The sequence below is a fragment of the Mytilus edulis genome, chromosome 6 (assembly GCF_963676685.1).
Source record: "Mytilus edulis chromosome 6, xbMytEdul2.2, whole genome shotgun sequence".
NCBI lineage: Eukaryota > Metazoa > Mollusca > Bivalvia > Mytilida > Mytilidae > Mytilus > Mytilus edulis.
Window position 1 is genome coordinate 44,408,409 of NC_092349.1, and position 27,802 is coordinate 44,436,210.

Sequence of the window (27,802 nt, forward strand, 5' to 3'; positions counted from 1 at the left end):
ATTACAGAAGAGTGTTCACCATGCACTTGAACTGCACTATCATTAGTATAGTAGAATAGAATGATATTTAATGGATGAAAATTAGCCTGTAGAGTTATTAGGATGGTCTGCTATATACACAACTGTTATGCAAATATTAGCATCTTATATTTAAGAAATGAATGCATATTTTTGTAGTTTTATTGGCGTGTAAAAGGGTTGACCGAAGCACACGTATGAAGCGCTAAAAATGTGCTTACGGTCAACCCTTTTACACGCCAATAAAACTACAAAAATATGACTTTTGTATTCAATACTTATAATTACATTTTCTAAACACGCGTGGATGTATTTTTAATCATATTTAGATTGGTGTGGTGAGCGGTTCACGATGTCAATTATCATTCACCAGTCGCAACCATCATTTTGAGTGTACTATCCAAAATAACATTGCTCTGTCTAAATTCATTGTCTTTTACAATGTCAATATCTCTGTTTATGTCAGTCAAGTGCCTGTTAAGAGCAGCTCTCACGTTTTTCAACGAATTTTTGTGATACACGCCAGCATGTTCTTGGGGCATAGATTGTGCTCTTTTTTCTGTGTTTTTAGGTTTTGCCTCTGCATAAAAATGGCGAAGTTTGTTGTTGATGTCAATTTTAGTGACTGTGTTGAAATCGGTATGACCACCCGAACTTTCAAGACACCATTCTGGAAAAAAAAATTGAACAATATTACATGTATACTGTACAGTACTAAAGTGTATTCAAAAATAACTGTTAAATTTTCATCTCATATAAATAAATGTATGTACATGTACTTGTACATGTCTATTGATAGATTTGAGTCATTATAACATATATTTAATAGTGTGTTTTTCTATGATGTAATGTTACACTATTGTTTTCAGTAAGGGTGAAGAATGGTACCTATAAAAACATTTAAATTCCCTGCATATTTTTTTTGGACCTGTCCTAAGTCATGAACCTGATGTTCAGTAGTACTTGTGATTTGTTAATGTGTTTGATTAGTTTTTCTTCAAATAAATTTTATGATAATTCATCATTCGTTACACTTGTATGTACATGTAGCAATTGAATGTTCCTCCATGACAGTCTCAACAATGCATTGGGGGAAAAACATAGTTTTAATGTATCTCTATTTTTTATTGATCTAGCAAAACATTGGTTAGCTTTCTTGTTACACACACCTTGGTAGTATAATGGTTATTACAACTGTTGTAATCAACAGGTAATCAGGGTTCGAATCCCTGCATGCTAAGGTTCACATTTAAAGAAAGTTATCCAAGGTTTTGTTTTGTTTTTAAAGTATTTTTTTCTTCAGTATATATTAAATTGCTGGGCTCTGGATTCTGTGAATTCAGAATTTATTACAATGTTTTTTAAATTTATAATATATTAAACGCACCCTGAAACAGTTTGACTCCCCGTTTTGTGTTGTTTTTTGTCGATTTCGACTGATGGAAATTTTCCTTGAGGGACTGAAGCTCATTCTCTTCCATTGTCTTAAATCTTTTAGGGCAGGATGGCAAAACAGATTCCAGGGTCTGTAAATCAGTTGATGGACCTGGCTGGATTGTTTCTTCTGTCAGTTCTGGCTCAGATGGTGGGATGATCTGCTCAGGAAATAGCTCAAGTTCTGTGTCTATTATTTCCACATGTTGCAGCTCAAAAAGGCAAATGTTTGAAAGCATGTATTCTTCATCATCAAATAAAATTTCTGGTGGAAGATTCACCAGATATTTACCTAGACTGTTCTGATCAGACATTGTTGATACCAAAACTTGCTATTAGCAGTAGCAGACGATTTTTTCTTCACTTCCGATATTAAAACATCAGTTATTTTTACTAACGATCTATACGACAACATTTCTTTATTTCGGTTATTTATATATTTATTATTGTGTTGGATTTTTAAAAACAATCTTTATTAATAATGAAAACTACAACTCGGAAACATGTAAATTACATTGTCGGCATTTATGTGCATTTATGTACATAATCGATCAAAAAAAAAGGAGTTCCCGTAGTTGAAATTGTATTGGCTGATAAAATTTAGATTTCATATGATATCGACCAATCAGAATTTAAGACTGATATGACATTTACATCTAATGTAATTATATCAACATACAACATGTACAAGAGTATAATGATAACAAATAATTATATCAATTCAATATAATAATAATTACGATGAGGTTGAATTCCCTGACATTTCTTCATCATACACACAAGAACTTGTCTCAGAAAAAAAATATGTTTATGTACCTTAACCTTACTTTCGGGTATAGAGACATGATTTTTTTCTGAGACAATTGCTTGTGACCATCCACTAGAACTTGCGTTCACCCGATGTTCAGTACTTCAGTACTTTGATTTTTTGTAGGGATGAGAGATGGATAACAAATAATATTTATACCATAGGATGAATAAACTTTCTTCCTTTACCATTAACCACAGTTTAAAATTTAAAAAACTTGGAGGGCTAATCGTATTGGGTTGAATAATATCCGGGTTGTTTGGTAGCTATTGTTTTGAATTTACTCTCCAATATAGTGTTCCAACAAATATAAAACCCACATAGCATTCAAATTGTTCGTCAATGGATTTTTTTTTATATGAAAATAAGTTTGACCTAAATCTTTTTAAAAACTACATTGTATGTCAAATATAAAAATAAGAAAATGTGGCACGATCAACAAAAAGACAACTCTCCACCAGAGACCAAATCGAATAAAACCTCAATTATGCCCGCGTCACACTGTCCCGATTTTTATATACGATGGACACCCGAATGCGAAAATTGTAAGTTCGTACGAAGTTGGTCCCGATCTCGTTAAAATACCAAAAAGTGACCGAAGCAAGTACGATGAATAACGAAGTCTATACGATGGTGCCGAATTTATATACGATAGCAAAAGATGGACATACGAAGGTTAACCGAAGACGGGTATTTAAGCTTCATATCTCAGCCGAAGCCTACACGATGGATCACGAAGGCTACACGATGGATTACGAAGGCTACACGATGGATTACGATGATGGCGCGATGGCCATACGATGTCTAAAAGACGTGTACAGCTTACGATGCATTTAAATTATATGCCGAAGGCATCACGCGTTTTAAATTGTTTGATCAATATTGAATATATATTATATTGTACATTTAATTTCTGGTTTAATCATAAGACGGAAGACCATGGGCTTGAAGGGTAAAACCGTTGACACCATAATTATGCCTATGTTTACTGATCCATCTTAAAGGTAAGGTAATGGGTTCGTTGATCCCTTTTATTCAAAAAGAGCTCTTTCCAGGAGAATATCATAATAATATAGACAAGACGAAGGATGTGGGGAAAGCAACAAATGCGGCAAAATATGACATATAGAAAACAAAATGGTTATGGAGTAAACATTCGTGTGACAACAACTCAGACGATACATAAAAAATCAGAATAATGAAAAAAAAAGTTTGTTTCCCTATATACGTGTACCTGCAGTGTTGGTGTACGAGGCGCGTTTATGATTTTCATTATGTTACTTGATATGAAAAATTGACAAAAAATAATATTTTACTTGTAAAAGTAAATCCTGAGCTTGAATAGCTGCTCTTCTTGTTCCATTTGAATTAATAGAAACAACGCTGTCGCCTTTCTTGTTCTCATATAATCATATGATATGAGCTCCATGTTTTGTGAACGTCTTTCTTAACTATCGTATTAGACTGACCAGTGCATATCGCGCATGGCACTTTAAATGTATTTTAGCGAGAAAATTAAGTTACATTTAGCTGGATTTATTGCCGTCGTAGTTCCATCTTGTCGCCTTCGTACTTTTATTTGATGGCAACACGACGGGATTACGAGGTCTTCACGAAGTCGTGTTGCAATCGTAAGACCTTCGGGTAGCTTCGTGATTCATTCGTGTAGACATCGTAATGTGAAAACTGCCCAATGGAAACGATGGAAACACGAATGCAATACGATGTTCAAAGATGCATTCCCGGTGAAATTACAATGGTGAGGATGGTGATACGAACTCAATACGAACCCTCAACATCGGACACACCTTCGGGGATTTTTTAACATGTTAAAAAATTTAGAACTCTTCCCGAAGTTGTCCCCGAAGGCTAGAAAAAGGGGCCGATGGTTCTAAGATAGTTAAAAATGGCACTACGAATAGCCCGATCTGGATACGATCAGTACCGATTTTGAAAATTTCCTTAATCGTGTTGCCATCGGCGTAAAAATCGAGACAGTGTGACGCGGGCATTAAGAAGTTATAACAACTATAGGTCAAAGATTATCTGTCATTATGTTCAAGTTCAAATATCACTGAATACTTCGTCTTTCAATATAAATTTTAGCAATGTCTACAGCTTTTTCCCCACCTACTAAGCCGACACAAGCACCAACTACTAGACCTACGGGACCTGCTGTCAAAAATCCAATCCCTCCACCAATGACTGTACAAGTCGCACGTTTAGCTATCGGTTTAAGACATTTGAACACTTTTCCCGCCATTTCCCTGACACATCTAATAAATTTCGGCCACCAATGCAGGCGTGAAAATGTGCTTTCTTTTTTACCATCATACTTTATGGTTACAATCATTACACTTTTGCCTTCCTTAAATTTGCATTTAAACATCGATGGTGCTAAGTCTTTGGTGTCAGTTATATATACATCGATACGGACATTACTTATACCATCCAGATCAACGTAAATATCAGTCAACAAGTCATTTATTGTGCCATGAATTTCTGGTTTCAATTGTATATTCCTGTTCTGGTAATACCATAAAATACTGGCTATGAATTCATGTGGATGTTCTACCCAATATTCTTCAATATTCTGAAAAAAAGAAGATAAAAGTCACATTAAAAGTTGATTTCCATAATAAATATATGCCACAATAGAACATGCTGTGGTATTTACCACCAATTGTAACATGAACGGTAATTTTTCCTTTGATCTTCGAGTGAATTAACTCAGTGTTAACATTTGTGAATCTCGATAGATCTTTTTCATTGTCATAAGCGAGTTTTGCTATCGTAGAATAAGGTATGAAGTGATGAAAAAGATGTGTTTGTTTACGTTTTGATAACACGTGATTGATCTGCATTTTTTAACACAGTTTCATTAGAATATGACTTCACAATGTACACTCACATGTGTACATGATTAAAGTCCAAAAATGTGCAATAAAAGCAACATAATCTTAAATATCAACAATTGAAAGCGATTCATGTTAAAAGTATAAGTGCGATTCATTATCACTGTTTGTGCGATCATTTATGAAGTTGATTTTTAGGTGGTGCGATTCATTTTCGTTTTGGTTTAATGTGATAATTGCAATTGGACATGCAAAAACTGATCTGATGATTCTAATATTCATGATATCTACAACTTATCGTTCATGCTTACTTGTAACCGCCGTACTCATGGTACTTTTGATTCAATACGTTGTGCGTTTAAAAGTGATAACAACAAGCTGAGAGAAGCCGATATGATACATATTATATACAGAAGGGCTTAGGGTTGAAATTCTATTTTTGACTAGATTTTGGGGAAATATGTGAAATCTTAACCCCTATATTTTAGCAAATAAAAGCAGGCTTTTGCCATGGATACACCAAAAAGAAATTATCTTCAATTATTCAACTACTGGATATCAAATGTATGGAAAAAAAACTGATTACATACATATGCACAATCTAGTCAAAAATAGAATTTCAACCCTTGGAGTGATACTTTTTCTGAAACTGTTTACATATATCTATCAAGAGATGAATAAAAAGCATATGCATTCGTCTCATTATTTGTCAAATTACGTCAAAAAGTTTGTGCGAAAAAAATGTGTTCGTAAACATTAATTAGGTCCTCGCTCATTTTTGTGCCTGTCCCAAGTCAGGATCCTCTGGCCTTTGTTAGTCTTGTATGTTTTTTTTTTATATTTCAGTTCATTTATATGTTTTGCCAAATTGGAGTTTAGTATGACATCCATTTTCAATGAACTAGTACACATTTTTATTTAGTGGCCAGCTGAAATCCGGTCCCGGTGCCGTAATTTCTCGTTGTGTTGAAGACCCATTGGTGTCCTTCGGCTGTTTTCTGCTCTTTGGTCGTTTTGTTGTCTCTTTGGCATATTCCCCATTTCCCTTCTCAATTTTATTTCACCGTACGGTGACCTATAGTTGTTAATTTATGTTTCATTTGGTGTGTTCTGGAGAGTTGTCTCATTAACAATTATGCCACTTCTTCTTATTTTTATACTACAAAAATTTCTGGACCTACGGAAAATACGGACAGTCAAACAGAAAATAACCCATAAAACGGATGAAAAAATAATCTCGATGTGATTATAAACCCACTTATAATGCTAAATTAGTCATCAGCTTTCTAAAAATGAATTGTATTGCACCATTACTTTCATATTCGAAAAATCCTCCGTGAAGGAATTTTTCGGAAATCTTTTGTACATTAATAGTTATCCCATAAGGACGCGGTGTGTCAGTGTAATGATCTTACACTGACACACCAAGTCCGAATGGGATAACTATTTTACATCCCACTTGTTTTAGATTAGACCGAAAACCATTACAATTCATAAAATCTAGTTTAGAACGCCACACAACCATTATAATATACTTTATATATTACTATATGATGTATACCCTTCATGAACCCCTAACACGATGAGTAGATATCAAACAATGTCAACTCGCCCAACTGGCCAATCGGCCCTCACTATATCGCCACTTAATGAAAAAAATCGCCCCACTCTTGTAACCGACTCGCCCAACTTTAAAAAAGTGTAAAATCAAATTGAACAATCAGTCTGACAACTCATTTATTTAACGAAAAGGGTTTAAACCCCACTGAGTAAAGGTCTGCCAACTCGCCCAAGTTATAAAAATATCTTGCTTTCTTTAAGTATGCTAAATTTCTGATAGTTTGTATCCAGTCGTCCTGGTGAAGTGGTATGTGCCGTGGCTTGATATGCTAAAGGTCTTGAGTTCGAATCCCAGCATATGCACTGGATTTTTTCTACGTGAATTTTGATAGATAGTCTTCTCCGTATAATTAATTATAAGTTTTATACTGGATTTGACATTCCCGCCAAAATGTTACAGAACAAAGGAAAGCATGCATAACAAAGAAACTTAAACTGGGGTGATCTGTTTGGGATGATCCGGCTCAGATCACCCCTGTTAGAACAAAGGAGCTGGGATGTAAGTTAAAATAAACAATCACGTAGAGATCGGGAATTTGTCGAGTTGGTCTGGGATCAAAACTAATAGAAGTCGCAGTGATTTGGAAGCGCTCGGACATTGGTCGAGTTAATATGAACCACAGATCAAACAGGTTGGCGTTGATCTGGAAATGATCGGATATTAGTCGAGATGATCGAGTACTGATCAATAAAATCGATCCTTACTCAAATGTTTTTGACATGTCATAAATTCTCGGATAGGAAGGCAGATCGATGACGAGTAAGGTAAACTATCCCGAACATTGTTGTCGACAGAGTTAGATCAGTCTCCCGATCGCTTAATATGTCTTGATCGGGCTTGATCGAGTTGATCTGATCGGCAGTGTGAACCTAGCTTTACGAGGGTACAAAATAAATGCATAATTTAAAGGCAAAAACTCCTATAAAGAGTTATTACAGTCTACTAAATATATTAACAAAATTGTACTTGTTTGTAGGTCTTGTCTTACATATCCATCTATCTATTATAATTTTTATCAAAGAAGACAAAACGCAAAACAAAATTGGTAAAATTCGTCATTTAAGGGCAATAACTACAGTAATGAGTCTTCGGACAATTTCCGCTATTTGGCTTAATTGTAGATCGTGTCTTTTTTTGTATATTTTAACTTCTCTCATCTATTATAAGTTTGAAGATATAAAGAAAAAATGGAAAACAAATTTTACAAATCGGCATCATAGGTCAACAACTTTAATGTGGTGTCAACTAACGATTTCAACCCGAAGACTTATTTGTAGAACTTGTCCTTTTGATCATTTGTTCATTATAAAGTTTCTCTCTATCTATTAAAGTTTTCAAGATAAAGTGATAAAAGGAGAAAAAAACGCAAAAAATGGTTAAATTTATTATATAAGGACAATAACTCCTACAGGAGATCATCTGACAGTTTAACTGAATATAGAGAATTGGTAGAGCTATTACCAAAAATTCTTTTTACCCCTATGTTCTATTGTTAGCCATGTCGACCATCTTGGTCGACAGGAGGGACCATCGAACACATTTTTGTAAATTTTATTACTATCTCGACATGCTCAAGGACTTTTTGTGGACAAGTTTGAAGCTATTTGGCCCAGTAGTTTCAGAGGAGAAGATTTTTTGAAAAAGAACTAATGAAAAATTGTTAAAAATAGACTATAAAAGGCTATAACTACTTTAGGGGTCAATTGACCATTTTGGTCATGTTGACTTATTTGTTAATCTTACTTTTCTGTACATAATTGCTGTTTATAGTTTATCTTTGTCTATAATAATATTAACGATAATAACCGAAAACCGCAAAATTTTCTTAAAACTACCAACGGGTTGTCTGATCTGTCTGAAAATTTCAAGGCAGAAGGATCTTAACCTGAAACAAAATTTTACCCTTTTTCTCTAATTGCTTTGTATCAGAGATATAAGCCAAAATCTACATGTTATACCTATGTTCTTTATTTAGCCATGGTGGCCATTTAGGTTGGGATCTAAACCATAACAAAACCATGACAAATTTCTAGATTGAACCATGTCAATCACTTATCCAAACCATACCAATTTCGACATTTTGGCTTACAATATAGATTCAAACATGTTATTTGCTTTCTATTTGCTCATTTGAAAAGAACTGAGGCAATAGTTCTATGAGGTAACAACACTTATCCATGACAAACTTAACCAAACTATTACAAAACCACTGTACTAAACACTCATCAATATGACGTAACGAACATTCGATGTTTCATGCATAAATAGTGTAAAAAAAAATAGCTATGCATTTTTCATGGGTGTGAAAAAATACACACCTAATATGTGTTTGTATGATGATACGGGATGGATGCCATGTAAAATCAAACAGCAGTCTAGTGTTTTTAATGGGACAAGAGTACATTGTACATTAAATGAATGATAATAGAGTAAATAAAAAAGTGTACAAAACGTATTTATGGGGTAACGCATGTAAAAGAGTAAATAAGTTTAAAGAACTATATACGGAATATTTGTGTAATAATGGTAATGATGCTGTTTTAAACAAGGTATTGAAAATGTATCTTTTGAAAAATTGAAGAAATAATAGTATGACAAAATTATGTCAATTGATAATAATAAATTACGTTCATATAGACTGTTCAAAAAAGTATATGGTGTAGGAAATTTAACAGAATTAAAACTTGTCGTTTCGAAAATATTGCTATTGAAACATAGTATGTTTTAACTGTACTCATGACATTGAAGATGTTTGGTTGAACTCTCCTGTATAGTCAGATATCCGTAATGTTATTTTTAAAGTGCTAGTATTTTTGATGAGATTTTATATATATATCTGATATTGAAAAATTTAATTGATATTTCTTTCTACAAAGGAAAATATGGTATTTTATGCTGCCAAAATCTGCAATGAAATTTTATTGACGTGAACATGTATTCATGATACTTTATTTTTAAAAACATGTTTTGTAGTCTCTCATAACTCATTTTGATGCTAACTAACTTGTGCTTTAATATCAATTCTCTGTTAATATAAAAATGAGCTGGCCATCACATGATACAGAATTTCACCAAATTTGACCTCTGGCAATACATTTTATGTCTCAATTTTCAAAAAAAAAAATATTTGTCACTCCATAATCATAAAGTGTCACCCTGTTGTTGCCATGGAAACATGACTTTTCAGGTAAAAATAAAGGTAATTAAAATCTTGTTAAATTTTTGTTTGTAGACTGCTTAATGTCATGAAAAATTTTCTCCAAGCTTATTTTAATGTTTTCAAAAGTTTTAATCAGCCAATATGCAGATTTATCAAGGTTTTCTACTTTTTAAAGAATTTAGTGGTTCCATAGATCCTAAAAATCTGTAGATGTTTTCATTCCTTTCCACACTGATTTCAAAGTATTATCTGACCTCAATATAATCTATATTATATAAATAATCAAATAAACTTGTAAATTGAATGGGATATTCAAGCATGTTCTTAAAAAGTATTAAGAAAATCTTCATTATTCATTATTGAGAATATAGAGTTATCTCCCCTGATAGAACCCTTCTGATATAAAAGCACACATGGTGTACACAGGAAGGGGAGAAACTTGGCAGACGATATATCAGTGATCAACAGTCAGGGTGGTAAAACAGTATGGTCTGTAAATAACCATGTCCTTCTGTAGCTTTAAAAGCTCACAGATATGTGAATGCGTAGGTGAAAATTCCCCACTGACTTCTTGTCATCAGAATTGCAGTCCATTATTATAACTGAGGCTGGTCTACTGCCAAGTGATCTAACACAGAAGTTTCAAGTGTGCAGTGAAAATTTTCACAGGTTTTTGAATAAAAACAAAGCAGTCTGTAAATCAAAGATATGTGGGATAACTGATATGATTTCGTCTCACAACAAAGACAATAAAATATATGGAGGATGGTATGGGGTAAAGGCAGACAGAAATGTATCTTTGGAAAAAGCGAAAGAGATTCATGCTAGAACAGGAATCATAGTTCAAGTTGGAACTCGTAAGTAAAATAATTAAAATGATTTTTTTTGTAACTGAGTATCAATAATTTGTTATTTATATTTAGTAACCAACTTGGGGACGACATCAAAAGTTCAATGTAGGATAAAAAACTTAGTTCACATAGTTTTTTCACTGACCCCCCCCCCTTTCTTAACTTAATTTGGGAAAAATTGATTGAACAATAGGGATATATATGTAAAAATCGATTTTAGATATACAAAACTTGCAGAAGTTTAACCTCCCAAACTACAAATGTATTTGATTTAATTTTTTTTTATCCTACATCGATCTTTTGTTGTCGTCCCTTACTACAATATGTATAGAAATGCCCATGTTTTTTAAAACAGAAAAATTTTCGGCAAATGGGCATTACAGAATCACAGCTTTTGGACCAGTTTTTATTTATATTAAAAACTCATGTACATGTACATAAAAATCATCATAAATGAAACTGACATATAAAACAAAACAATCAAGGTATGAAAAATGATAAGAGTTGTTACATGCATTTATCCTTTAAAGTTTTTTTTATTTTTACTGATAAAATGATCTAAATATTCTTATCAAAAAGAATTCCCTCCCTCCCCCCAAAAAAATGAGCATTACATTTTACCTTTATTTTAAAATCAGAAACTACAATATATTTTGGAAACAACGAATGAAAGTGATTTCTATTATTCCTGGATATTCTACTTCAAATTTGCAAAAATTATTTGATATTACAAAATTTTAGCATTATAAACAAAAGCATGAAAAGTAAGATGGTAATTGAGTTGGAAATAAATTGTTTTGAATGTAAGAGAAAGGTGAATGATACTTATTTTATCAGTACAAATGTGTTTGCATATATTACTAAAAATGTTTCTAATTCTTTATAAAAAAATAATTTGAACTGTATGTTTCAGCAATATGTCCAAGATGCAGAAAGACCTTTATTGTGGGCAATCCACTTCCTGTAGCCTGGCTGAAAATTTTGCAAATAAAAATGTAAGTTATAATGCTAGTACATGTTCTTATTTTATTCAGAGTCAAGGTACATGTATGGTATCTCTATCTGTTAATGGGCTTAATTTTATCAGTCCGACTGTCATATAAAGGAGTATATCAAACATCATGATACATTAAAATAATTTACCCCGGTACTGAAAGTCTGAATACCAAAAGAATTTATAATGATTCTCCCAATTTATTTTTATTAAAAAAATATTAAAATATTAGTTAAATATTAAATTAAAGTTAAACAAAAATTTGGTTTGGTTAGTTTTTCTGATCAATTTTGAACTGAGCAATATTACAGATACAGACAAATGCAGTTAGAAGATCTGACAGTGAATTGTTATTCAATGCAAAATACATGTACATGTAAGTGTTGTGTTTCTATTGTCATTCAGTATATTTCAGCATTTTTAATATATATTGAGAAAAAAAAATGATGATACTTCAAATTTATGTGTGTACAAATTACAATCAATATTTGTGCAATAAGTAAGTATAGAATATTAACATTATTATTATTGAATATGTGGGTTCGTTCAGTACTTTAAAACCTCTAGTCATATATATACTGTATATATATATATCATTATGCAAATTGTGTTGTCCCATTTTTTCAGTACAAATAAACTCATCAAATATTTTTTTTGAACTTGCCTATGAGGGATGAAAACATACATGACATATGATGAACAAAAACAAACGTAAAATTCACAGAGAGTCCTGATAGCCTGTTAATGGATAAGCTTACTGTGGTTTATATTTTTAAAGACTGCGTTATCATCTGATATAAGTAAACATTTTTTTTATGCAGTGTTTGATGAACAGTGACAACCTTGGTGACATGTGTAGCTATCAATATGAAGAACAGTATAATCTCAGACCTCATCGACTTACTAGTGGTTATAATGTAAGTATCATTGAAAATTTCATTTATATCAAAATTTGCAGTATTAAAGCTAGATACGATAAAGTATGCCCAATCACAGCCTTACGCTGGTTGGATATAGGTTAACGGATTGACATCGTGTTTTCGATAAATGATGTTTGAATCGATTCTACTGAATAGGTTTATATAAAAATTTGTCTATATGTTGAATGTTACTCTGAATTTTTTTGCTACGTTACAAGGCCACAGACCGTATCGTAGCCCCATACAAGCTGGATGAAGCATCTCCTTGTCGTCATGGCTAAAGACTAAAAGATTTCAAGAACTTTCAATGTACTAACTACATGTTTAATAATTTTGTTCATTAGAGATCACTCTAATAATTGTCTAGAGTGTCTACAAATCTCTTGGCCAAGTTCAAATTTGGGAAAATTCCTATTTTATAGGAGTTATAGCCCCATGAATTGTTTTTTTTAATGAATTTCATTTGTAAACATTCTAGCTTTTTTATTTGTAAATTAATTGACTTCAAATTTGTATACAAGCTTCATAGTGAGAAAAGCATGCATTTGTTATTTCAGCAGTGGTTTTTCAAATCCCATTAAATAAATATAGCATCACAATTATTTTGTCAGTTATCAAAGGCACACATTTAATAAAATTTGTGAATTTTTATTTATATACACTGATATATATTTTTAAAATAACATTTATTTTCAGTTTGCTGTACATGCTTCCACATCATCAAGTCAGGAAACAACCATTTATTTTGAAACTAAAAGTTGCTGCAATACTGATAGTCAGAGTACAGAAGCATCTGTTATCAGAATTGATAGACTTGGAAAATTCAATGAATTCTTGGAAACATGTGACATAAGCCCTGTAAAGTGTCTAACTGAATCTTTAGAGAAGTCAAGTGAGAAAACAAAAAGAAGATATTTATCAAAAGCAAATACTTGTATAACTGCTCTACTGAACACTATTTGTCCTGATGATTCTGAGTTCATCAAAAAGTCTCTATTTGGAGAGCAAGAAAATGACAAAAATTAAACCACAAGCTCTTTGTTGGATGCTATTGTCAGCTCATACATGGTTGCAAACACCTCAACTTTGAGGAAACATTCATTATCAATAGCAACAAATGATAACAGTTTTGCAGAAGTCAGTGCCAGTATACCAGGATTATCACACTACAAGTTTTTTCTGCTAAGAAGCATGCAGAAAATATTGGTTTAGGTGTTCCTGCACAAACATCAAAGATTCCTCGTTCAAAAATAAATGATGGACAGCTTGACAATTTTTTAGACTTCATTACTTTAAACCACTTGATCAAAGATTTACCAATTGGAGAAAAAACATTACAGCTTTCAACTGGTGAACTCATTCAAACACCAAATGTAATCAGAAGTATTGCCCCTGCAACAATCATCAGGCAGTATACACAGCTATGTGAGGATGAAAACATTCAGCCTTTAGGTATTTATTTCATTTGGAATACAATTTTGTTTAAACAGTTCGAATTTTATGAATTAAGTATGTTTGCTGGTGACGTCAGACATTTTGTTAACAAAATTTGAGGTTTTCTGGCTAATCCCATTTCATAACCTTTTAATTTTTAACCGCCCTGATGGTCTGGTGGTAGCATGCTCGCCTTGGGGTGGCATGTCTTCCTGTGGACTGTTACCTTGTGTGGTAGCAAGTTAAAGATCGGGTTCAGCGTGTCCGACAAGTACAAAGTAGGCTTCATTTCATGTTCATGTTCATTACATACATACACTTCATGTGAAATATTGTAAAAGATTGGTGTTCTTTTTTGGGCCAAGAGACCTTCCTTATTAAACAATTTTAATTCCATTTTCAGGCACAAGTACTATGTACAAGATTTTGACCGACTGCAGTGCTTCAGTAAGACAGTCTATGTTATCTTATTATTAAGTTTATCTTATTTTTTTAATTTGGGATTCTGGTGTCACATGTTTCTAAAACAAAGTGCCAAAAAAGGTCTGATACAGTACTTTTGTTATCCCCCCTCCCTCAAAACAAAGTTTTTATGGGTATATAGAAATGTGACCTTCAAAGCAACCATTATTCTTTATATATATATATATATATATATATATATATATATATATATCTTTTCAGAAGCCACTCCAAAGATTGAATAAACTATGTTTTTTTTCAGCTACATGTAAATACATCATCATACATAGCAGACCACTGTTGTTCGTATGCTTTGAGTGAAGAAAAAGGACCCTTCTGCCAAAAATGTGATGACCACTCACATACTGATGAATGCCAACAGTGTCGTTTTGTTGATGAAACATTATCTTTTATTTCAAAGAGTGCAATTGAAAGACACTGGGATAATCCTGAAGCTGTGCTCTTTAAGGTATTTTTAAATTCTGGTAAAATTGTATGTCCTACTTCATTAATAAGGTACTGTGTGACTAATACAGATGTGATTTGCATTTTGAATAGAGACAACATCTTACCAAACTTCATTGCTCATAGTTTTTGGTTTCAGTGAAGATAGATCCAAGTTCTTTTCTCAAGTACTAAATGAATAACAGTTACATGTATGCGACTTGGTATAGGAGATGCAGCACCGAGAGTCTGAGAGCATCCTTCCAAAAAATGTAAATTTAACCTACATCTCACATTTCTCTGTTTTTTTTATCACCTGGCCCACAGGGCCAAGTGAACTTTTTTCATTATTTGGCGTCCGTCGTCCACAAAATTTTACAAAAATCTTCTCCGAAACTACTGAGCCAAATTAAACCACACTTGGTCACGATCAGCATTGGGTATCTAGTTTTAAAAATGTGTCCGATGACCCTGCCCACTAACCAAGATGGCCACAACGGCTAAAAAAAGTACATAGGTGTAAAATGCAGTTTTTGGCTAGTATATCTTAGGCTTAAGCATTTAGAGCAAATTTGATATTAGTAAAATTATTCATTAAGTAAAGATCTATCTGCCCTCAAATTTTCAGACAAATCAGGCAAGCAGTTGTTGAGTTGCTGCCCCTGAATTGGTAATTTTAAGAAAATGTTCAGTTTTTTTGTTATTATCGTCACCAAAACAAAATTTTATCATGAATTCTAATCTCCTCTATATTATGTGTCCTTTGTTTGATATGCTACTTGCACATAGACCAAGGTGAGTGACACAGGCTCTTTAGGGCCTCTAGTTTAAATTCTAGATATAATTGTGAAAGTGAGGTGAAAATGAACTTGAACATAAGCACAAGTTTTATTGTATTTTGTTCTTATTTACAAAAAAAAGTTCAAAATTTGTTTTTGTTTTAGGTGGAAAAAGTAATAACTGATTTTTATTAATGGAAGAGTCATATCCTTCGATCAAAAAATCAAGAAAAGGCAAGACAAGCTGTTGTGAACTGTCTTGGGGAAAATGAGGCTTTCATGGTAGCTGACTGGGCCATGAAATATTTAACGCGAAAATTTAGAGAGGGCCAGACAGATTGGTTTGGAAAGAGAGGCATTAATTGGCACATCATTGTTACTATGTTAAAATCAGAGGAAAGTGTGGAATTTCTTACACATGTGCATATATTTGAACAACCAACCCCTCAAGATGCAGCTACAACTGGAGCTATTCTTGTCGATGTGGTTCAAAATATTCCATCTGTCAAAAAGGTCAACATATGGTCAGATAATGTCGGTTGCTACAAAAGTACCTTGACCATAGCCACTTTTCATCAAGAGCTAGGCAAGAAAATAAAATCCTACAATTTTTGTGAGGCTCAGGATGGGAAGGGCGCATGTGACAGGAACCTATCCCTAGATTTTCCATGCAATTCAACTTTTTTCATGAAAAAATGATGGAAAATGATGGCAACTTCGGTTTTTTTTGCATGGATTTCCATGGAATTTTATGGAAAAATATTCTATCACAGATGGAAATTTTATATGTGTTACTTATTCCATCATTTTCCATGATAAGATGGAAAACTTTCCATGGAATTCCATGGAAAAAATACTTTTTGGATGGAAAATGGGATGGAAAGTAAACTAATAAAACTTTGTAGATGGAAAAGAGGATGGAAAGTGGACTTAGAATATTTTTGAAATGGAAAAGAGGATGGAATCTTGACTTAGACTATTTTTAACATGGAAAAGTTATAGAATCTTAACTTAGAATATTTTTGAGATGGAAAGTCATGGAAAAATGTACACACAAATTACACACATTAATTCTTTATCATCAATTAGACATGTGAGCCAGTGAAAGAAATTTAAAGTGTCATCTGTTCTTCATTAGAATTTGTGTAGAAGACAGGAAGTGATATGACCTTACAGTGTGAGGCCAAACGTAGGGTAGCACATTGATTTATACATTTTTGTGCAATTATTATTACTTAAAACATAAAAATGGTAAATAAACAATAAATGGATAATCTTTTATTAAAATATATATAAAATATTCAAGATATAGGTAAATAACAGTATTCAATCGGGGCTCTTTTACTAGAAATCAAATAACTCCTCATGCAACACCCAACACATTGAAAATTTGAACTTGCAATGGATATGCAGGCAACAAACAAAGATGTCTTCTCTCCTGAACCAAATGCAAAATTCAAATTGGACGTAGATTAAATAGTTCCAAATAGTTCTTGACATCAAATAGTGCAGATTTATTCTCTGATGCCTTGCATTGACTGTTGGATTTAGGAGCATATTTTTTGGTAAGTACACTGAATTAGATTCTACCATTTTGAATGTGTACAAGCTCTTTTACTTTAAAGGGAAACTTCGCAAAAAAATCAAAAATTGATATTATGTCCATTCTGTATAAAAATGCTCAAATTTATAGATATTAAAGTTTTATTCCGCTAAATAAGAGATCACCATCGATTTTAAATTTTGAGTATCAGTTCTCTGCTCTCCGCCATCTTGTCACCTTCTCCGATGAAAAATCCCGATATGTCTATAAACCACAAAGGAACAAAACTACAGTAAACGATGTAGTCGTAATTGCGTGTCGATATCTTGTCAATCGTACGGTTGTTTTATCTGACTGACTAACTTGATACGGAAAATGGTCTTATATTTTTAAATAACCATATAGTCTGTTATTTTTAAACTGATAATATTGTAATTAGTTAAAAAGTCAAAGTTCAAATCATAAATAAGTCTTCCGTGGAAATTGTTTTCGAAAATCTAATTCGTTCATAATTCTTTCAAGTAATAAACTTTATTTAAATAAATTCGGATCTTCCCTCATCTGATCACCAGCATGGCTAAAGGTATTACTCCCAAAGGTATTGGAAGGGGTGTAAGGTGACACGTCCAGGTATTCAATCGATTTCCTGTCCGGCTGGCTTGCAAGTTCATGCATCGTTTCACTTCTGTAGGTATTGATCAGTGTACACGACCGTTACTTATAACTTTCCATTTTGAACTATCAGGTGCATGTATAATATACATTTTTGTCTTGCGTGTCCGAAAGTGATATTTATACTAGTCATTACTGAACTCATACGCTTGTTTATAAATAACATTTCTGGTGTAAAGAATATTATCTATAAAAAAAAATTAATACAAAAAAAAAAATTGAAGAAATACAAATCTATTTACATATTTTTCCAAGGGTTAATTTGGGAAAATGTAATATATACTCATTGTCAATAGTTTAGGACAGATTGGAACATACCAGAATTATTGATTTAAAAAAATGTGCGCACTTGTCGACGATTCGTGTATACATACGCCTGGGTAGAAAGTTACGGAACTATAGTCAGTAGCGCAATTTAAAATATGTATACATGTATACATTGAACATAAGAAAGAAACATACATTTTGTGTAAATTGTGGTAAAAGTTTTGTAAATTATTATAGACTAGTCCACGTATGCCAACAGTATGTAATCAACGAATTCGATAGACTATTGTATACCAAAAGAAGAAGAAGAAAAAAAAGAAACAATTTGATTTAAATACAGGTCAATTTATAACTTGCTTTGGTTCATCGAAGTTAAGAACATAGTAAACTCACAGATTTATATATCAATTAGATTGTTCTCGAATAAAGGACGAAATTTGTCATCATCACAATTGTTCCAACATTCATGTAAAATATATGCAACTGGACGTACACTAATAATCCCCAAGGGATGTGAATATTTCTAGGAAAACTATTGAGTATCAATTTCGGGATTTATTTTCTTTCTTGATATTCAATGACAGCAATTTAAAAAATAAACTGCTTGTCGGATATTTGTCCGCTTTAGGGGTATTCTTGCAAGTTGAACAGACTCATAATAACATTCAAAAATAGGGAATGATAACATTAAATTCGTTGTCTTTTAATTTTAAACATCGTTGGTCAAATAGTTATTTAAGTATATATATACGTTGGGAGACGACGATTATTATAGTAGTCTCAGATTTTAATAAGGACGTTCCCGATTATGAATAAATTTGGTTGACGTTTTTCACACTTGAAAAGAATATCTATTTGTAATTTTTCGATTCCATTCCAATACAAAAGTATTTCTTCTTTATTCGTACATATTATTTTCCGCTTCGGTAGAGTTATCTTCAGATAGTTTCATATATTAATTAATACATGGCTTTCAAAAGTCTAAATGTAAGTGTTCTCGTACATTTTTTCGCCCAATAAAGATAAATAAAAATGATTTAGTAAAGCTATTTCTAATTTCTAAGTCCCCCTTTTTTATGAGACATAAATCAAGGACAAGACTTGTATATCATTTCATTCTGACATATGAATTAAGTTTCCCGTCTTTAACCGAAAATTGTGTATTTCTTAGTAAATTAACTTATTTGAATTCAAATAAATAATAGCACCAAATATAATTAAATAATTCCACGGCGACCAATTTTTATTTGTCATCAACTTGAATATGTATTTGTAATGTGTGTATTAAATGCTCCCACTGATCCGAATAGACAGTCACACCTGGCAAGGTGTGCCCTAGAGGCGTGGTTAAATACCGAAGTGCAAATAACAATTTACCTTTCAACAAGCCATCTACGAGTATTGCCACAGAACCGTGAATACACACATCGTATAAACCTAGTCATAGCAGAGATAGTAAAAGGTCAATAATCATGAGTACACCAACATATTGTCTTTACAGGTTATTGTACTTTAATTTGTTCACCTTATCAGTCCGAAAATGCATTTATTAAAAATAAATTTATAACTTTTTGTGTTGTCTACAAACATAATTCGAATATATACGTTTAACATAGATAATTTATCTCACGAATGAGTACAATTGAACGTCTGTGCGTTTTATCTTCTTATTATCGGATGGTTATTAGATAAAGCATAAGTCATCGGCGCGCTTACGATTACGTTAAAATATGATTAAAAACCAAGACTTTTAATGATTGTATTTTAAATCCCGGCATGCAAAAATCAGGAGAAAACGTCACGACCTACAGGAAGTAGTTGATATTTTTTCATTAATTATTGAATTTCTCCTTTATTACTGCACATATAGCGATAAAACTTTGTGAATATAGATATTATGTCATAATGAACATATTTAAACCATAAGTAAAAAATCGTGAATTTTCCCTTTAACATAATAACATAATAAAAACACCCATAGTAGATTTTTCACTTATAATTATAATGATTGGATATTAAGACAAGACAAACTGTATATAGTGTATTATAATACTAATGAAGTAATTTGGTTATAAAATTTAAGATCTGTTGAAATTGGTTGCCAATGATAAATAGATCCATAATAGTAAAAATGATTTTATCTTTACAGCAAACTGCAGATAAAAACTAAGTTCTAAAGATATAGACAATACCAATGAAGAAATTTATATACAATAATTATGAAGAAAAAAAATATTTAGGACAAAGACTATAGTTGTTAACCATTATTGTTTTACGGACATTATTTAAAGAATATCTCTTTATTTATAACAGTGAAATTATTTTAGGTATCATGAGGAAGAAATGAAACTCCAAATAAAATGATTAATGCTGTTCTACAAGATGAATCTACTGAAGCCTGGTGTTGACAAAAGTGACATTTATAACCTTAATTTCTTGTTATAAAGGCAGTGCAAACATATACCAATTTTGAAAGTTTTTGCTTGTTTATTGTATTTATCATAATACATCAAATAAATTTGAATTAAAGGTTAAAATGATGGTTGAGTTTTATTCCTTATTACTGACCAGTGCACTCAAAAAACCTTACCAAACCGAAAAAAAGTATGACACCTAGGTTTTATACTTTCATTATTACAGATACGGTTAAACAGGGTATATTGCCAAAGGTTAATTTGAGGATGGAAATATTGCCATGGAATTCCATGGAAAAAGAAACTCTATGGAATATATTTCCATGGACTTCCATGGAAAAACATCATGGAAAATATTTCCATGGAATTCCATGGAAAATGTTTCAGATGGAAATATTATTATTTCCTTTTTTTCTCTTTTTATTTTCCATAGATTTCCATGGAAAACAGTTTCCAATACTCCATGGAATTCCATGGAAAAATATTCCATGGAATTCCATGAAGTTTTCCATGATAGATGATGGAAAATCTAGGGATGGGAAGGCATCCCATATCAAGTCGGCTATAAAAAGATAGGTAAACAAGGGCAATAATGTGACAACTGCACACCAAATGAAACTGGTATGTTAATAATATTAAAGGCAATGAGTTTAAGAATATTTGATATGCAATTATATTCAAAGTATAGTCCTAGAAAGCTTGAATTATTCAACTTTTTAATTTTTAGTCCCCTACCAAAAAAGTTGAAGGTAACTTTAGCTTTGGACTCTGTTCCTTCTGTAAAATTCTCTATCTCCTTGTCTGTAACTAAGGAAGCCAACATTTTGAATTGCTGAATGTATTGACATGTAATTTGTACAATAATAAGCAAAAAACTCACATGTTGCATCTAAAAATCTTCTGTTTATAAAATTTTATTACATTCTGAAGCAGCACAGAAGCCAGAAAATGCCCAGTGTTTATGTTTGACGCCGGAAGCATACATATGACGTCTCCTAGTGTAGGGACCAAAGAAGATAACATCTTTTCGCTGAATTTTCTTTAATGAAGTTTTTTAAAGAGAAATAATGCTTGAAATTAAATTATGAACTTGTTTTGCATTAAAATAGAGATAACTGTATTGTATTTGAAGCTTCTCGGACGTCTACAGGTAGTTTTACTGTCGCAAATACTCCGCCTCACCAGGTAAACTAAATTTGCGACAGTTAAACTACCGATGGACGTCCTTAAAGCTTTAAATACAATACAGTTATCTCTAAATTATGATTTTTATCATCTTATTTCTTTTATTATTATTTTTCAGGCAATTGATTCGCAACAAAGAGGCCAATATAGGGTGAAAGTGATAAGTCCTGTTATTAATGCTGATGATGATAAGGTCTCACTTAAACGTATTCCATTGATTTCTATGCTCCACAATTTTAAGTTTACCGATAATGGATTGCAAGTTTGGATAGCTTATGATATTGGTCAAGGTGATATAATTGTATGATTTACTTGTCAGCTCAACTGTAGCTTGAAGAGCCATTTAAGTCACTTTGGATATCAATGTTAACATTTCTCAAGAATATTTCATTACTCCTGAGAATGGAAAAAAGTTTCCTTCTATTATGATTTTCAACTGTATTAATTTCTGCTACCCACATAATTGTTTCTAGATTATAGTTTAAGTGAACGACAATATGTTGCCTCCCATGATAATGTTATTTTGTTAATCTGTAATGATACATGTATCTTGTTACAATGTGATATCTCCTAGCGGGGATTAGAACCCATGCTACTGAGATATCTTGACACCAAATCCCCTGCACTTTAGCCGTCCCGCTAGACCACACGACCACCTTGGCTATATGTACTTCAGTATATTGAAATAAGCAATCATACAAGATCCCTTTTAATTAATTTATAAAAAATAATTTATTTGCTTATATTTTACATTTTACGAAAGTTGATATCATGGAACAGCATTATTGATAAGAAAATTCCTGTGATACTGATTTTTGTTCATCATGATTGGTCTTAAATCCTGAATGATACAGTGGGTTCAACAGTTGTTGACAGAGGTAGTTATGTTTTATTGAGAAAAAAACAGTGTATATGCAACAATTTGTGTTTTTTTGTGAAATTATTTTCAAAAGATACAAAAAAAAGATTTAACATATAAATTCATGATACAGAATCCTTGTACATACACGACAAAAAAAAGCAGATGAACAGTGCTTTTATTGTTGTTCTTTGTAATAGAGTTAAGCCTTCAAAAAACTCACACCTTCATAACCATTTTATTTTGCATGATGTCTTTCCATGAACTATGTTTTGTTTAGTATAACAAAACACACTGAATTTTCTTTTTATGTTTTTGATGATGATGATGATGATGATGATGATGATGATGATGATGATGATGATGATGATGATGATGATGATGATGATGATGATGATGATGATGATGATGATGATGATGATGATGATGATGATGATGATGATGATGATGATGATGATGATGATGATGATGATGATGATGATGATGATGATGATGATGATGATGATGATGATGATGATGATGATGATGATGATGATGATGATGATGATGATGATGATGATGATGATGATGATGATGATGATGATGATGATGATGATGATGATGATGATGATGATGATGATGATGATGATGATGATGATGATGATGATGATGATGATGATGATGATGATGATGATGATGATGATGATGATGATGATGATGATGATGATGATGATGATGATGATGATGATGATGATGATGATGATGATGATGATGATGATGATGATGATGATGATGATGATGATGATGATGATTAAGATACACAAAATGATAGTAATGATAAAGATACAGAGCCAGTTCCTAAGAAGAGACGGACAATATAAAAAATCTTTACTTGTCCTGATGAAGGATGTACACGTTCTTTTAAACATTCATCCTCACTAGATAAACACAGCATATTGGGTAACTGTAATGTAAAGGAAGAAAAACTTAGCCTGGCAGATAGAACAAAGGTTTTATATGCTCAGAAGTTGGAAGATGGGAATTTAGAAGTGTCATTTACCAAACAATCTGACAACAACAACAATGCTGCTACTGACAAACTAAACAAAGGATGGGCATTAAAAGTGAACACACCAAAAACAATTTTCACACCAGACCAAAAGGCTTACTTGCATGAAAAATTTATGATTGGGAAAACAACTGGAAGAAAAGAGGATCCATCAACAGTAGCTCAGGAGATGTGATATGTCTTAAAAAATGGAGAAAACAGGTTCACTAGATCTCAATATCTAACCTCACAACAAGTAGCTAGCTGTTTCTCAAGACTTGTGCAAAAAGAAAAGAAGATAAATGAAACAGATTTAATAGCTGCAACTGCAGACAGTAAATGTTCTGTTTTGAAACGGAAGGTTTTGAAAGAATGTTCTTTATAATTTTAGAATAGGATGAACAATTTTATAGTGAAATATCTGTATTTTATAAGTATTTTTATAATACTTATTTGTTTTAATATTTATATTAAGTGTAAATTCAGAAAGTAATGAATGTATTTATTATTGCAAATCCCTGACCAGTGACATACATGTGATCTCTTATTAATGCCATTGAAACTTTTTTGTATAGGAAAATCGCCACTAAAAATGTCAATGCAAATTTAGGTTATTACAAACCTGATTCTAACATTTTTCACATTTTTCGCATTAATAAAAACATCCCAATATTTTTTAGATTTTCAGTATACCTTTTATAACACTTATGCATCAAAAACACAACCTTGATCATGACATTCCCCTGGTAGGCTAACTACCTTGATTTTTGGGTAGGGAAGTGGCACTGAAAGATAAAAAAAAAAACCGAAATTTATATATTACATTGTATGTCTCCCAACTACCACAAATTTGGTTAAGAGACATATTGTTTTTGGCTTATTTCCTGTCCGTCACAAAGTTTATCAGTGCAACTCCTCTTAAACTACAGAACTGAACTTTATGATGAAACTTGGTATGTAGCAAGGACACTATATGTAGTTATGCATGTTAACAGGAAATTTTGATCAGCTAAATTTGTGGAAGTTATGCCCTTTTGAACTTAAAAATTTGTCAAAATAGTCATAAACTAGTTTGTCAGTACAAATCCTCTTAAAATACTGAACTGAATAAGAAACTGTGTATGTATCAAGGAAATCATATGTAGTTGTGCATAATACCCTGAATTTCGATCCACTATTTTCTATTGGAGTTATTCCCCTTTGAATTTAGAAATTTAGAAGTTTGCAGGACGGGGAAAGACATATGTTTTTAGACAAAGACAAACTTTAATTGAAGTTATTTTACATAAATATATCAATATTTACTTGTAAATGCAAAAATCAAGACCCAATTTTTAATATTACTATCATTTGCAAACTTTCTAAAACATATAATTTTTTTTTTCCTAAAAAGTATACCAAAATTTTTGGCACATTTCCATATAGCATTTTATAGGATTTTCATGCAAGATGATGGCAATATGATTCTGAAAAAAATATTAGGGAATATACATTTTTTTTTATAAGATTCTGAAATGTACACACCTGAGTCCTCACCTATTTTAATACCACGCTACACCTATTGGTGAGGTATTATGTGATACCCTCCAAATTTGTGTCTATCTGTACGTCTGGCTTGTCTGTCAGTCCCTGATGATTCCAGATGATAACTTGAGAACCAATCAAACAATGTGTAACAATCTTTACACAGTGTTTTAATCCTATAAACCACAGATCAAGTTCAGTTTTCATCTAAATCCAACAAAAAGTTTTATGATTTATGCCATTTTCAAGTTTATGCCATCTGACCCCCCCCCCTTTTTTTGAAAGTTTCCAGATGGCAACTGGAAAACAGACAAACCTTTTATTTAAAACTTTACACAGTGTTTCAGTACTACAAAACAAAGGTCTCTTTCAATTTTCAGCTAAATTAAACAAAAAATTTGAGAATTATTCTATTTTCAAGTTTTCAAGTTTTTGCATCTCCCCTTTTTTTTAACGATTTCTTAATAAAAACCGGAAAATTAATTAACCATTACAAAATGTGGCCGGGTATCATTATTTTTGTTGATTGTTTAGTAAAATATTTTGCCAAGAGACAATGTTAAGCAATTTGGAATAAACTATCATTTCCATGGAAATATGCATATTTTGCAATTGTTTGTCATTTTTTTTTTGGAGGGGGGGGGGCTTAAATCCAACTATATATATTCTACGTATATATTACCATTAGTTTAATTTCAAATCAGTGTGCAAAGGTAAAAAAAAATCTATTCAAAAAAGGCTCCTTAAGGGAATTTTCTTGATTTGGTAAAATATCAAAATTTGTATAAATAAAGAGCTGTTTTGAATTGTGCAGAATTATTTTTATGAATAGTTTTTTATATGATAAGAAACTTAAAATACATTAGTTTAAGATAAATAGCAGCATACTCCACTGTATTGTAAATATTATACTATATTATGTCAATTAAATTTGTCAGAATTGCAATTTTTGTGTTTTTTCTCAGGAGGCCATTGTATGAAAAATAGGTAACACCATTTCCATAGCAACCCATCATTTTGGTTATATTTTTTTTATTGAAAACATTAATGGTAATGTAATGTGACTACACACAATAAGTTGAAAGAAATTTGAAAAGGTAGTGTGGCCAGCCAGTATTGAAATTGTTTGATAATTACAGAGAATTGATAAAATATGCCACAGGGGAATGTTCATTTGGCTAGCTGTGCTGGATGTAAAAGTTTGCAACCTCGTCCGGTCAATGGGGACGTAGAATCCAATGCCTCGAGAAGAGATAGTGATACGCTATCTGCATGCTGAAAATCATTGCGCCAATTCCTGAGGTGACCTATTGGGTTGCAAAATTTCTATCTCTATCGAATACATTTTCATTTTCTTATGGCAGTCCAATTTTCCAAAATTGTCATCAAGATTGTCATTAATCATCAATTTCAATTTCAAATTTACTTTGATGGACAGTTTTCTTATTGACACTAATACCGCATCTTCCAATTTATAGAAACATTTTATTAACCTCGGTTGAATGCCTCGCACAGTTGTCAATGGAATCAAACTATTTTATCACTTCCCTCTTATAAACAATTTATCTAAGCCTTCCAAGAAAAAAAAAAATGAAAATGTAAAAAATAAAAGTTGATCTGCGCCGAAATGATACAAAACTTTACATAAAAATTTTCAATCCAGTTATAGGTCTATCTATATCTTTTCTTCTAAAAAAAACAATTACAATGGTATAAAAATACACACAATATATATTACATAGTGTATATGTACAGATATACAATAGGTAAACGAAACAAGACAGATTAGGCACAGACCAATGTGCTAGTGGCCTAGCTAATACTTCGCTCTCAATTTACTGAACCCATATATATCGCATTAGGTCACTAGCACACTGTGTAACGAATTTATCTTACCGACTATCTTAACAAATAATAAATGCCTATCAAAGTGATGAAGTCTTCAATATAAAGAACATAAATATACAAAACCAATAACAACTTGTTAGCTTTAAATGTATTTTTTGGAATTTTAATCGTTAATCATCAACTTCTTCGTCTGTTAAAACCTTTCAGATTGTTCTTCAATACGATGTTGTTTTTCAAAGGACATAACACCACTACTAACTATTGTATTGAAATAAACCTCGCCTATAAACCCCATATGAAATATACCATGCATACAAGCGATTGCTTTTAATCAATCATATTCTTGGAATTCTATAGGAGGTAAAATAACACAAATTTCTACTCTACAACTCTACAACTACTGACGATTATCATTAAAGAACATGACTAAATTAATAAAATTCATCTTCGATGTTTACAGAGTTACAAAGTAAACATTTTTCTATTTTCTCTAACAGTCTAAATAAGAATTCTATGATTTCCTGTTCTCAACCATCATTGTGTAATTATATTTCTACCATCTAAATTTTTTGAATAATATTTAAATTCAGAGTTCTCTTAATACGTACGATAGTTTATTTTTGTGATTCAAGCACATTAGTTTGTCATTTCTGTTTAAATTGATGAACAAGATTTTGTTGAAC

General features: G+C 31.9%; 1 protein-coding gene across 1 annotated transcript in view; it reads right to left on the reverse strand.

The window, feature by feature from the left end:
• Positions 1-934: 934 nt before the first annotated feature.
• The window catches only part of LOC139527737 (uncharacterized), an 86,872-nt gene continuing 60,004 nt past the window's right edge, over positions 935-27,802 (reverse strand). Inside the window, exon 3 of the mRNA XM_071323378.1 lies at positions 935-4,853. Coding sequence (XP_071179479.1) covers positions 4,332-4,853 — 522 coding nt within the window. The 3' untranslated portion in view covers positions 935-4,331. The remainder of the gene's footprint in view (positions 4,854-27,802) is intronic.